This window comes from Berghia stephanieae, unplaced genomic scaffold (assembly GCF_034508935.2).
Source record: "Berghia stephanieae isolate SIO BIC M18660-M18661 unplaced genomic scaffold, UCSD_Bste_1.3 scaffold2, whole genome shotgun sequence".
Taxonomy (NCBI): domain Eukaryota; kingdom Metazoa; phylum Mollusca; class Gastropoda; order Nudibranchia; family Aeolidiidae; genus Berghia; species Berghia stephanieae.
This window is the reverse complement of record NW_027623067.1, coordinates 43,295-56,821: the sequence shown is the minus strand read 5'-3', so window position 1 is coordinate 56,821 and position 13,527 is coordinate 43,295. Positions and strand designations below refer to the sequence as shown.

The 13,527-nt window shown below is 39.2% G+C and overlaps 3 protein-coding genes across 3 annotated transcripts; all 3 read right to left on the bottom strand.

Moving 5' to 3' along the window:
- Window positions 1-217: 217 nt before the first annotated feature.
- LOC144961270 (uncharacterized) lies at window positions 218-1,120 on the bottom strand. Its single transcript, XM_078894524.1, has one exon. It carries the CDS (start codon window positions 1,118-1,120, stop codon window positions 218-220), a length of 903 nt encoding a protein of 300 aa, XP_078750650.1.
- Window positions 1,121-5,817: 4,697 nt separating this feature from the next.
- Window positions 5,818-6,693, bottom strand: LOC144961269 (uncharacterized). Its single transcript, XM_078894523.1, has one exon. It carries the CDS (start codon window positions 6,691-6,693, stop codon window positions 5,818-5,820), a length of 876 nt encoding a protein of 291 aa, XP_078750649.1.
- A 1,704-nt stretch (window positions 6,694-8,397) lies between these two features.
- Window positions 8,398-9,750, bottom strand: LOC144961268 (uncharacterized). The gene is made up of 3 exons (XM_078894522.1): window positions 9,686-9,750; window positions 9,063-9,195; window positions 8,398-8,811 (listed from the first exon to the last, which is right to left on the bottom strand). Exons 1-3 carry the CDS (start codon window positions 9,748-9,750, stop codon window positions 8,398-8,400), a joined length of 612 nt encoding a protein of 203 aa, XP_078750648.1.
- Window positions 9,751-13,527: the final 3,777 nt, after the last annotated feature.

Genomic DNA, 13,527 nt, shown 5'->3' with positions numbered 1-13,527 from the left:
TAACGGGTTTCAACGGGCAAACTGTAGCCTTCGATAGTACCAAGGACAAGGACACTGAACTATCTGACTCCAGAACTCTTAGATATATGACCGCGCCATAAGCTTGCATGGAACTGTCACAGAAACAGTGCAATTCAACTCTTTGTTTATCTCCCCAAGACACTGCAACATAACACCTTGGAATGGACAACTTCTTCAACTCCGTTACACATTTGAGTCAAGAACGGAATGCATGACATATACCCTCGGAGACCTCTTCATCCCACGAAACTCCCAGTTTCCACAGATCCTGGAACAAAATTTTCACAGTAATGATAAACGGAGATATTAACAAAAGAGGGTCAAAGATCCTGGCAATGCAACTGAGCACTAACCTCTTAGTCACTATCAAATTGGACGCGACTACCTCACTATCAAAGGTAAATGAATCTTTCCTTGGATTCCAATGCATTCCAATGACCTTAACTGACTCGACCTCGATGGTATTATCCTTAAATTGTCTTTCACAATTTTTAGCAATGTCGGAACTATTAGACGACCATTTACACAAATTCATGCCAGCTTCAGACATGATCTTCATGGCTTCTGATTTCAGACTCAGAACCTTTTCGGTGGTGTCACCACCCGATAACCAATCATCCACATACATGTTATCTGACAGTTCTTGTTTTGTATTTGATTCTGGATACTTGGACAAATGATGTCGGATCGTTGCATTTAGCAAAAATGGACTGGCCTTATTGCCGAACGGTACGCGGACTATGCGCATAACGTGAATTTTGTCACCAACTTTCCAGAGGAAACGATGGGCATCTCGATCTTCAGGTTTCACCAAGATCTGGAGAAACGCCTTTTCAATGTCTGCACTAAACGCTATTTTGTACCTCCTGAAACGCATGAGTACATTACTTAACAACGGCAACAGGTTTGGGCCTGTATGCATGCAGTCATTTAGAGAGACTGAATTCGGACCGGAAGCAGACGCATCAAAAACGGGACGTATCTTGGTAGACACACTAGATATCTTCACCATAGGTCGGTGTGGAAGATAAAACTTCATGTTGGCATTTGTTACCTCTTCGTCGTCTTTTATTTCTTCTATTATGCCCTCTGCCTCCATCTTATGGAATACCTCATTGTACCCCTCTTTTAATACTTGATCTTTAGACAACTTTTTTTGGATAACCTTTCAAGCCTTATTCGGGCTTGCTCTTCATTTGTCTGTAAAGATTGTTTCTTTGTTTCGACCCAGGGCAAGGCAACTTCGTACCTTTGTCCATTGTGCTTAATGCTCTCTGAAAATTCAGTCATGACTTTTGACTTAATTTCTGGTTTGGCCTCGTGACAACATTCGAGGTAACTTAAATCCCACATTTTTCTAAAGTCTGAATGAGGGATATCTGTTAAACATAATTATAATAAATGTGTTACAACACATAAAACAACAACGAGTCAGCTAGTTTCAGTATTTTAATGCTTGATAACAATCAACGTTCCATCCAAAAAAAAAACAACAATGGCCGATTGCCGGTCTACCCTTATGCCCACTACTCTACAGTCATGCGCAAGGCGCCAAAATAAGGGAGGTAACAATTAGATTGGTTTGAGTATTTTCAACACTCCCCGCCTCTGACCTGTGCCATCAATAGGCCAGCATAGTAGGAACCAAGACATGAAGCTTGGGAATTGATAATCGAATGAGGTTTGCACTTTGTCATAAATCCACTCATTAACCCATTCTTATAAGGTAAAAGTACTTCGCAAACGAATAAATCATAACAGCGAATTGACATGTGAATAATAACATGAAATCATAAGAATAATAGTAATAGTACACAAATTGAGTGCAAAAGTGATCATAAAGTTAATAGTAGTTATATTAAATGAATAACTCAACTTATTGTCCATACATAGAAAGAGGGATTTCTACCCAAGAGAAAGTAGAAATTAGCAAAATATGGAGAAAAGAAAATGAATTTGCATTTATCTTTTAAGCTCAGGGTCCTAATTGGTCACATTGACTATCATGATCATAATATAATTAAACAAGGCATTTATATTGAGTCAACCTACATGATACGTGTAGTTATTAAGACACATAAAGCATCATCATATTCACTCAGATATCAAACTTAAACAAGTAATATCAAACATCCAAATCAAATCAAAAGAATCTTTAGAATTAAAATTAAAAACAAATTAAAATAAGGTCATTCATCATCCGATAAAACTGGCGAAGAAAATGTTACATAAGCCAATGAATATGATATAACAAGTTACAAATTCAACATAGTTGGAGGTCTAATCAATCTACCACTCTTAGACCGGGCACCAACGGTCGTTTCAGGTTCTTTATTTGAGACTGTTTCTGAAACTCCAAGCTTATGAAGCCTTTTGACAGCTCTTACCAAATCTCCCCTTTCAGTCCGAATCGTGGCTGCTCTGACCAAACCGTCCTTGCTGAGGATAAGTTTAATGATTTTACCCATAGGCCACTTTAATCGAGGTTTATTTTCCTCCCTAATGAGCACAATGGATCCCTTTTCAAGACCATCTTTACTTTTCCCATTCCCCAAGGATGGGAGATTTCTCACATAATCTTCACTCCAAATATTCACTAGATTCACAAGATTTCTTCCTACTGATTTTCTCAACGCAGATTTAGTTGACCTCACTAGTCTCTCCCACCACCCGCCGTACCAGGGAGCTAAAGGAATACTAAATTTCCATTAGGGCGCAGCAGGCCCAAATTGTTTGACAAGACATTCGCTAGCAGCTATGAAGGTTTTAGCATTATCAGAGTAGATTACAGCAGGATCTCTCTTCTAGCTACAAATCGTCTATATGCCAACAAGAAGTCAGCTAGTGAGAGCGATGGTACAAGTTCAAGATGTATAGCCCTTATGACCCCACAAGTGAACAGTAAAATGTAATACTTCTTTTTGCACATGTCTGAACAATAAACAGGACCTGCATGGTCCACTCCCACTATAGAAAATGGGTTTGATCAACTGATCCTGTCAGATGGCAAAGGGGCAACAGTCTGGTTACACGGTCTAGAGTCGTGTCCTTGACAAATCACACATCTTTTACACACATTCTTAGCAAGCAATCTCAAACTGAATATCCAATAATTGTTTCTAAGGGAAGTTAGCAAAGTAGGTACTCCTACGTGCTTTAACAGCACATGTTGAAATCTAACAAGCAATAATGAAAAATGGCATTGAGGGAGTACAATGGGGTGTTTTTCATCAAACGTGTAATCTCTAGACATTTCTAATCTACCAGACACTCTCAATAACCCGTCTTCATCAAGGATAGGGGATAGTTTTTGAAGTGGTGATTTCTTGGGTATCACCTTCCCATCAATGAGACAATTTATCTCTTCGTGATAACTTTCTCTCTGTACAAGATTTAGTATATGAACATTTGCCCCTTTTCGTTCATCAGACTTTAGAACTGGTAGTGTGTTCAGTTCCTTTGAGGAAACTGAGGATTTCAGGTTGTTAATGAATATTAAGACCCATCCCATGACCTTGCTGATTTTGGGATATTGACTAAACCTTTCAAAATCTATGACCTGCTCTTGCGTTTGTTGTTGCAAAGTGAGTAGAGCAGGCTGACATGAGCGCAATCTTTCCAAATGCACTTCTTCTTCATGGGAAATCATTTCATCATTGGAACCGTTATCAGTGTTCGAATCCATAATCTCTAGGTTTTCAACACCTTGGAGCCATTCAACAGAATTCGTGAGCTCATTAGCAGAGACACCACGGGTCAATAGATCAGCCGGGTTCTTTTTCCCAGAAATGTGACTCCAGTTCGAAGGACTTGTCAGAGTTTGTATCTCTGTGACTCGGTTTCTTACAAATTGTTTCCATCTCTGTGGATCAGCCTTGATCCAATGCAAAACAATATTAGAATCAGTAAAACATGAGTTAGCAATATCAAAAGGTAACTTCAATGCATTTTTAACAAAGGAAAGTAATCTAGCAACAAGCAATGCTCCTAACAATTCCAATCTCAGTGCATGCCAAGGATCTTAATGGTTGGGGTAATTATGGCTGAACCATTCTCAAAATCAAAACAACTCTTTCTAGCAAGTGACACAGATGAAGAGCTTGCTCCCCATTTACTGAGGGGAAAACTTCCCCTTTTCATGATTTCACTTGCCAAACTTGCCATTTGCTCAAGTTCTTCCTCTGTGTCAGCGCCAGACAACCAACATACACATTATCTATGAGTTCATTCACTACCCTTGACGGTTCAAGCTTTCTCAAATGACATTGAATCGTGGCATTCAGGAGAAACGGGCTACTCGCGTTACGGAAAATGACACGATCGAATCTCATTACCCTTCTCTGTCCCCTTACATCCCAGATAAATATATGCACATCTTGGTCTTCTTTGACAATTTTGATCTGATGAAAGGCTTTAGAGATGTCAGCCGTCAGCCCATACTTCCACCTTCGGAAGCGTTACATGATTTCTGTCAAGTTTGGGAGGAGATTTGGTCCAGTTTCCATGCAATCATTAAGAGATATACCGTTCGAACCCTTTGCTGAGGCATGGAAAACAGGCCTTATTTTAGTAGTTGTACTGTCCTCTCTAACCACAGATCTATGCGGTAAATAAAACACCGGGTTCAAAGTAACCATTTCATCCACTGGAAATTTATGGACAATGCCATTCCTTTCCATGTCCTGAATGACCTCATTATAACCTGTCTCGAGTGATGGGTCCCTACCCAATCGTTTCATGAGAGTGTTCGACCTCTTCACCGCCTGCGACATGTTTTCATTCAGTTTTTCTTTGTGATCTGCCTTCCATGGAAGATGCACGACATATCTGCCTTCCTCAAACCTGACAGATTCATTGAACTCAGTAAGAACCTTAGAGTCAGTATTACAATGATTATCAATATTTTCTCTAATACCATAGGGTCTAAATTCCAAATTTGATGACAACAATGTTCAGGAATATCTGACATGCACAGAAGATGATAGCTTGGAGGAATCTCTTGATTACCATTTTGTTCAAAGGAGCTTGAAAGCATCCATCCAAACAACCTTTCCTGTGCATGTAGATATTTCGTGATATGACAAACACTAGGCTTTACAAATTGCCAAAAGTGATCTAATCCTATCAATATATCAATGTGGACTTGACTGTCATGATTAACCAGTGATCCATCCACCAGTTCTAGCCGTTTGGCCTTTATTTTGGTGGCAACATCTTGCGGCAATTTGTGCTTACGAATTGGCGCACAGATCTCTGGTGACTCAGTGACAATCATTTCCTGTATTTCACCAGAAATGGTTTTTAAACACAGTTTAAATTTATCTCTAATCTGGGGCTTGTTGGGTTTGGATTGTCCGAAAAGAGCAACAGAAACATTTTCCTTTCCAACCGACTTCAGTCCTAAATCCTTAATTAAAGATTTTCTTATATAACTTCTGTCCGAGCCACTGTCGAATAAAATCGTTGCCTGTCCATGGCTTTTGTTGTAGTTCCAGACTGTGACCGTAGCAGTCTGCAATACTGCTGTTTTTGACGACGTGTGTCCCATCATTCTGGTTTGTGTCTTCACACACATGGTATGCGAACCTTCGCCTTCACTCGTTTGGTTATTATCGCCACTTTCACCTCGTGGTTTTAAACATAACAACGTATGATGTCGTCCCGAACACGAATGGCATTTACTCATGGACTTACAGTCCTTTACCTTATGCATACCGAAACACAGAAAACACAGTCCTTTACTAAAACACTGAGACCTTCTGGTAGCCGGGTCCATCGTTATCCAAGAGTAGCATTTCAGTGTCCTTTGCCGCACACATTGCAGGTCGTAGTCGTGGTGCTTCTGGCATCATTACCAGAACGAAGAGCAGAGGCTGTTGTTAATCTTCCCCGTGCTCTGTGCTCAACTCTGGGCGAGGGTTGATCACTACCGAAGGTTTGAGAACGCTCCCGCCTGAGAATTTCGTTGTGTAGAAAAGTGAGAAGGGCTTCCAGGTCACTCTCCCTTCCATCTCCTTGTCTAGCCCATTCCAAACGAATATTTTCGGGTAGCTTATGTAGGACCCGAGGGGTCAAAATGACACCGTATGTGTCTCCCGTTATATCAAATGCCTCGAGACTTCTTATGTTCGTCTGTAACTCGTCGTATAAATTCCACAGATCATTTGTATTCTTCCCAGTAATCGACAAATTCAGTAGCTTTTGAATGTGGTCGAACACTATTCTTTCTTTTCGTCCGAAACGTTTTTCTAGAATTTCCCTCGCCGCTTCATAATTTGCTTCTGTAAGCGCTAGCCCCTGAACTGAGGCCAGTGCTTTACCTTTGAGGGTTGCTTGTAAGTATGTAAATTTACTGACAATGGGTAAATTGGTGTTATGGACAATGGCAGAAAACGTATCCCAATAGGACTGCCATTGGGTGTGATCTCCACCAAACTTGGGTATTTCTAGTTGGGGTAGTCTGACCTGAGGTAAAACGGATAGGGATGGGATGAATTGTTCTTCATTACTGTATTTAATACTATTGTTCTTTGTAGCTAAAAGTCCCTTCGCTTTAACTAATACACCAACTTTTTCTTCTCTAAATATTTCACTTTGTCCAATCTCTTCCTCTAAGTCACTTGCATCTAAAAGTTTCTCAAATTCACTTTGGGTCTCATCATAAGCAAGCATTTTTTCCTCTATACTTTCAATACACTGAGTTATTTGTTGTCGGAAGAATCTAAAGTAATGTGTTGGAAGCGATTAGCCGCAATGGTTAATCTGGCTTTCGTCGCGGTCCTGCTCTTCTTCGCTGCTTCCATGTCGTAAATGAGTACAAGAATATTATACGAAATAATTTAAGAATACACGTGAAATGGTGAGTACTTTAATAAGAAAGACAATATTAGATACAGACGATCACCAGCAGACGTCTATCTATCAGTCTTGATAGCGATACTTCAACTCAAATTGGAATAAAATCTACTCGCCTCCACATTATTTCTTGTGGTGCACGTTGGTGGGCCTAAGTTGTAGAAAGCTGTGATCTCGGTCATGAGATCCAGAATAATCGAATTCCCGAATATTAAACGATACAGTTCAATACGTGTTCATCTCTGTCGTGAGATAAAAATATAAAAATAAAGAAAAGAAAGGATTAATCTCAATCCTGAATTCCGGATGGAAAGTCAATTTCTACTTCCTCACTCAAGTGACTCGAGCCGTCGATCAATGAATCAATGTTATGAAAATTCATCCATCTGTCATGATGGTTAACAACGTAATTCACCTTTCAAATTAGTCCCACGACTGAAGAATCTAAACGTCCATGTTTCCCGCGTTTTCGGCACCATATAATAAATGTGTTACAACATATAAAACAACAACGAGTCAGCTAGTTTCAGAATTTTAATGCTTGATAATAATCAACGTTCCATCAAAAAAAAAATAACAATGGCCGATTGTCGGTCTACCCTTACGCCCACTACTCTACAGTCATGCGCAAGGCGCCAAATAAGGGAGGTAACAATTAAATTGGTTTGAGTATTTTCAACAATAATAGGTGCGTGGGGTTCGAATCCCTTGTCTGAGTGTTTGAACTCACATAAGTCACATAAGTCCAATAATAATTTTGTCCAACAAGAAGTCAATAGTGACATCACCATCATTCTGCAAATTCTCAGAAAAGTTGCATGCGGTAATTTCTGACATAACGCTAACAGGTAATAGCAGGCCTATACATGGAGGCACAGATTGTGTTCCCCTTAATCAAAAACATGGAAGTCTTACTTCTATCTGGTAAGTCAAAGCTAACATCATAAACATTCTTTGTGGAATTACCAGATGGCTTCTTAGCCTCAAAAGCAGACACATTCAATTTCTCACGACATTACAAGGTTGGATGGATCAATTTGACAGCTCCAGTGGAGATGAAGCTTCTGTCAGCACCACTGTCCAGCAAAGCTGTGAATTGATTTCCATTTACATACACTTTCATGGCTTGTAACACAGTGCTCTCGTTTGTAAGTTTACTTCTACAAAAACTAACTTTGGTGGGTTCGGAATTAACATCAACATCCATCTTCTTTGTGTCTTTGTTCTTACAGAAGAAAGCATTGTGTTTTTGACCACATGATTTACAATGAGAATAGCATTTTTTTAGCAATATGTCCTTTCCTAAAACAAACAAACCGCAACTTGTTGTCCTTAATCTTAATCAAAACATCCTCTTGTTTCATCGAATTAATTGTCCGACACTTTTCCGTTGGGTGTTTACCAGAGCAAAACAAACAACGCCCGCTGTCATCACTCAAAGTAGACGTAATGGCAGACACCGTTGACGAGGATCCATGATGACGATTCGTTGGTTGTCGTTGTTCACGCCGCTCACGTTGTTCAGGATTGAAGCTGTAAGAGCGTTCCCGATTTTTCAATCTCGCATTGCAAAAAATCCATTAAGAAGTCAATATCCGCTTCCTTCCTGAGGCTCTGTCTGGCCCACATGAGTCGAATATCCGACGGTAACCGGCTCACGATGATAGGAGTTAGAACCAAACCAAATTTGCTGCCATCTACATCCAAGTTTTTCAGACTTCTAATGTTCACTTGTAGTTGATTGAACACCGACCACAATGCTTTCGTGTTTCGCGTGTTTGGGAACTCTACATTTAACAAATTTCGCACGTGTCCAAAAATAATTCTTTCTTTTCGACCAAAACGATCTTTCAAAATATCCAAAGCAACTGAATAATTTTCTGATGTTAAAGAAAGTCCTTGAATGGCAACTTTTGCCTCTCCAGTCATGAAACTCTGCAAATAGCAAAATTTCGAAATATCTGGTAAGTTGGTCTTATCAATAAGAGCTGAAAATTGGCTTCAAATGATGGCCACTCGGAAAAATCTCCGTTGAATTTCGCTATCTCAATTTTCGGAAGTTGGGGTGACGCGGTGTAATGGGATCCGACTGTAGTAAGTTGTGCAGGTGTGGGGCCCTGAACCGGCATTTGAGATAGCTGGTTCCATTTGCGATTGGCTTGCGCGGTTGTTTCAATAGCACGCACGATTAATTCTTCCACTTCGTCAATGTCCGTAGGCAATTCTGACGCCTCTAAAAGTAATTCTAAATTGTCTTGAATTTCGTTTAACTGATCCAAACGTTTACTTACATCGTTCAGTCCAACCTCGATGTCCTCTCTAGAAACATCACTTTTGTTAATTATAACTGATAATCGATCCACAGCTCCCGTTAGTCAGCCTCTCTTGGCTGCACGTTTCTTTATTAAAGTTTCTCGGTCACTAGTCGACATCTTGAAATCTCTATCTCACAAAAGTTTAGAAACGATAATCCATCTAAAAGTCTCCCGGGTTTCGGCACCAGAATGTTCTGAATATTTACAGATAGATAGACATTTCCACAACCACTCAACTTCGACAAGAGACATCCAATGAGAATAAGAAAAAAAACTTTATTTAGAACAAGAAGAATGATGGACAGCTCTGTCCTTTTCGACAACTCAGTCGCCTTTCTCCGCCTCACTCGCCGCAAGCACTGTCACCGATTCCGGCACTACTTTTTTTTTCTCAACAGTTACCATTACCCTCCATCTATGAACAAGCATTTTTTAACAAATTGCAAGATTTTGTCCTTTGTCAAATAAACAAAAATCCAAAAAGGGGTACAAACATCCTCGAATTATTTATCACAAATCGACCAAATTTAATGGTCAAGTGTACAACCATTCCAGGCATGATTGACCATGACATCATCATACTGGAAAGCACAATCAATGCAAACAAAATCACACAAAAATAATCGCACCCAACTACTATTTGGAAAAGGAAAATGTCGCCAAAATGCGGACAGAAACACGTATTTTTAGTGGAAAAAAATATTTAATCAACATCGTAAAAGCTCTGAGGAAGTTTGGGTTGCCAGCAATGACCACCTAAACCGAATGATGACCAAACATATACCAACCAAGGAAAGCTCAAGGAAATTGCACCAACCATTGATAAATACTACCGTCAAACGGTTATCCAGACGGAAACAAAAGGCATGGAGCAGAAAAAGAATGTCCAACAGTAATAAATACTAGTGCAATTACGCCAACTGAAAAAAAAAAACAGAAACCGATTGAGAGAGAGAGAGAGAGAGAGAGAGAGAGAGAGAGAGAGAGAGAGAGAGAGAGAGAGAGAGAGAGAGTAGACGACCCATCACAATGATGTTAAGGAAGTTGTGAGTGAAGACTCAAACATAAAACTCTGGAAATTTATTTTTTTTAAAATAGGAGGTGCGATTCCATTGGCATAGCGCAACTTGAGCATGATAATGTATTATACTCTCACGCAAGGGAAAAAGCAGACATAGTTGATAACCAATTCTGCTCTGTTTTTTTTTTGTTTTTTTTTTTGTTTTGCTTCATAAGCTCAAACCAAAATTTCCAATCAACAACCACAAGCGAAATAAAGACAATCACAACACTACGACCGAAATCATTGTGACAGTAGAGGGAGTTTCCAAACTCCTCGCCACCCTAGATCCAAAGACAGAATGTGGCCATGACAAAATGCCATCCCGTCTCATAAAGATATTGAGTAACGAATTAACACCTGCTCTCACACACTTGTTCAAACTCTCTTTTGACCGGGAGACATACCAATTTTTTTGGAAACCACGCTCTTGTCAAACCCATCTCCAAGAAAGGTGATATAATCAAAGCACAAAACTACCGCCCCATTCCATTAGTTTGCTTCACCTGTGAACTGTTAGAGCATATAGTGATATCCACAATTACTGAATATCTCGAAACTAAAGTGCTTTTTTGTGATGAACAGCAATGATTTAAAAAGCACCGATCATGTCGAACACAACGTATATCATTAACACATAATCTGTCAGCTGATATTGACAAAGGAAGTCACATTGATCTAGTGCTACTGGACTTTGCTAAGGTCTTCGACAAGATTCCTCACCACCGACTAATCATGAAGGTTTATGGTGTTTGCATCAGCAACAAAATCTTACAATGGATTGCAGCGTTTTTTTGACAATCGTACCTAACAAGTTCTTCTCGCTGGCGAGACTTCCACTATTGGGATGATGAAATGATGTATACCTCAGGTCTCAGTCCATTCGCCCACCATTTTTTAGGTATACGTTCAAAATTGCGCCTCTTTGCTGACCACACAGCATTATATAATGATATATGAACAGCGTATGACTGCAAAATACTAAATGACGTTCTAGCTAAACTACAAGAATGGGAAACAATAAATCAAATGGAATTCAACGTATCAAAGTACAATGTTCTAACAATCACAAATGAGAAAGCACCGATTACAATTCAATACCAACTTCATGCTCAAAACCTGGAACATGTACAAACAGCAGAATGCATTTGCTAAAAACCTTAAGGGGACACGATCAGCAGGAAAAAGTGAAAAAAGGTGAATGAAGAATTCCACGAAAATAGTATTTTAATTTTATGGAGAATCTATCAAATTTTCTGATACTTTTTGAATTTTAAAAATCCATCCAATAGTTTTTTTTAGTTATTCAATATTTTTTCACACCTAGTCTATGGGTTAGCAAGCGAAAAAAAAATTATAATTTTGACTTTCGTTTTGAGGTTAGAATTGATTGTTTGCTATTATAAAAATACATTGAGCGTAAATCTTCGCGTTAGTTCCTTTTTTGTCTTTTATAAACAAAAAGAAATTCAAAGCGTCCTTTTTAAATAGCGTTCTTCAAGAATACTGTGTTTTCGCAGTGGTATCAGACCCATGAAACGTAAATTTCATGGTAATACGTTTACAAATAGTGACAAAAATTGTGCTGTTAGTGTTAGTAGTGTAGTTGACCAGAGTGATGGAACTGTTCTGGAATGTGCTAATGAGGGTTATGTAGTCAATCAAATTTGACAAGGGGTGATAAGGGGGTTCTCGGCAAAGTATGGACTAGTAACAGCAATAGGTTGTATGACAGGGAAATTACTCGAAACTGGTGTAAAATCAAAGTTACGTGAGTCATGCGATTGATAGAAAGCTAAACATGGGGAAGATTCGGAAGTGTTCGTCAGATGGAGATTAATGCATTTCGGTTCTTCGGGTCCCAAAAAGCCCGCTGTAGCAACGGACATCTTTTCACTCTATGCGGAGAAGCATCATTTGCGATACACCCGATTTATCGGTGATGGGGATACAAATAGTTTTAGAACCGTAGAAAATGCTAAACCTTACGGGGAAGCGACAGTTGAGACGGTGGAATGTACAAAAAAGAATGGGTACCCGGCTAAGGAAGGTTTAAATAGTCGATGTCTGGAAAAACAATGATTGACGGGAAGAAAATAGGAGGGAAAGGCAGATTGACAGATAAAGTGATATATGAAATATAAACGTATTACGACAATGCTATCCGTGCCACTAAACATCATTTGAGTGGTATGCGAAAAGAAATTTGGGCCATTTACTTCCATAAGCTATCCACAGATGAGAATCCGTACCATAGTCTATGCGGTGGAAAATGGTGTAAGTATAGTGGGGTGAATGCGGAACGGTCGCATGACAATAGCTTATCATCTGCGATTATGGAGCCGTGTAAGCCCGTTTATCTCGACTTGTCGCATCCCAATCCTTTACGTAAGTGCCTTCACGGGTTTACGCAAAATGCTAATGAGTCGTTAAATAGTTTCATATGGAAAATTTGTTCAAAACAGTCAAATCAGGGATTAAAAACTGTTGAAAATATCTGTGGGTGCTGATATATAAGGATGCCACGGTGGCATTGAGAGATGTTTTAGAAACATATTCAAATACCATGCGGTCTATTTAGTGAGCAATTCTTCAGGATAACTGCCGCTAATCGAATTAAAAAGGCCAGGAAGCGAACCACAGAATTATCGCTCGACGCACGGCTTGCCAGACGTAATGCCAAATTGGCAGTCAAAGAGACCCAGGCAAGAAAAAAAAAGGATATCCGTACTCCAAAGGTGCTCACAGAAGGTTGTATGAACACATTCAAAGTCATTTTTTCTCTGCTTTCTGCGCCCCCGCACCCTTGAAACTATTTTTATTGATCAACCGATTACTTTCAAATTTGGAAAATACATTCTTCTTATAATTGTCTATAGAATAAACTAGGATATTTTTTTAATATTATCTTTATAAAATTTGATTTTATCATCTTTCAAATGTGGGAAAAAGTGCCAGTCAAAAGGCGTAACTTTGATGCGGTACGAAAAACAATAATTGTATCGGTCAATCATATTCATAGTCTCTTTTGTAGATTAACATAATTTTTACATCCTGACAAAGTTTCGAAACCCTGTCAGGCAAATATTTTACACAACTTGGCGCGCGGTGAGTATTCCATTTTCATCAATGAAAATCTAAAATATAACAAAAATGTAATTTTATACATTATTCTTAACACAAACACACAAAGACATTTTTAAACCATAGAGTCGTCCCTTACGATTCCGACCATTTCCACGACAGACCAAATAGAGAGTGTTTGTTTTGTTACGT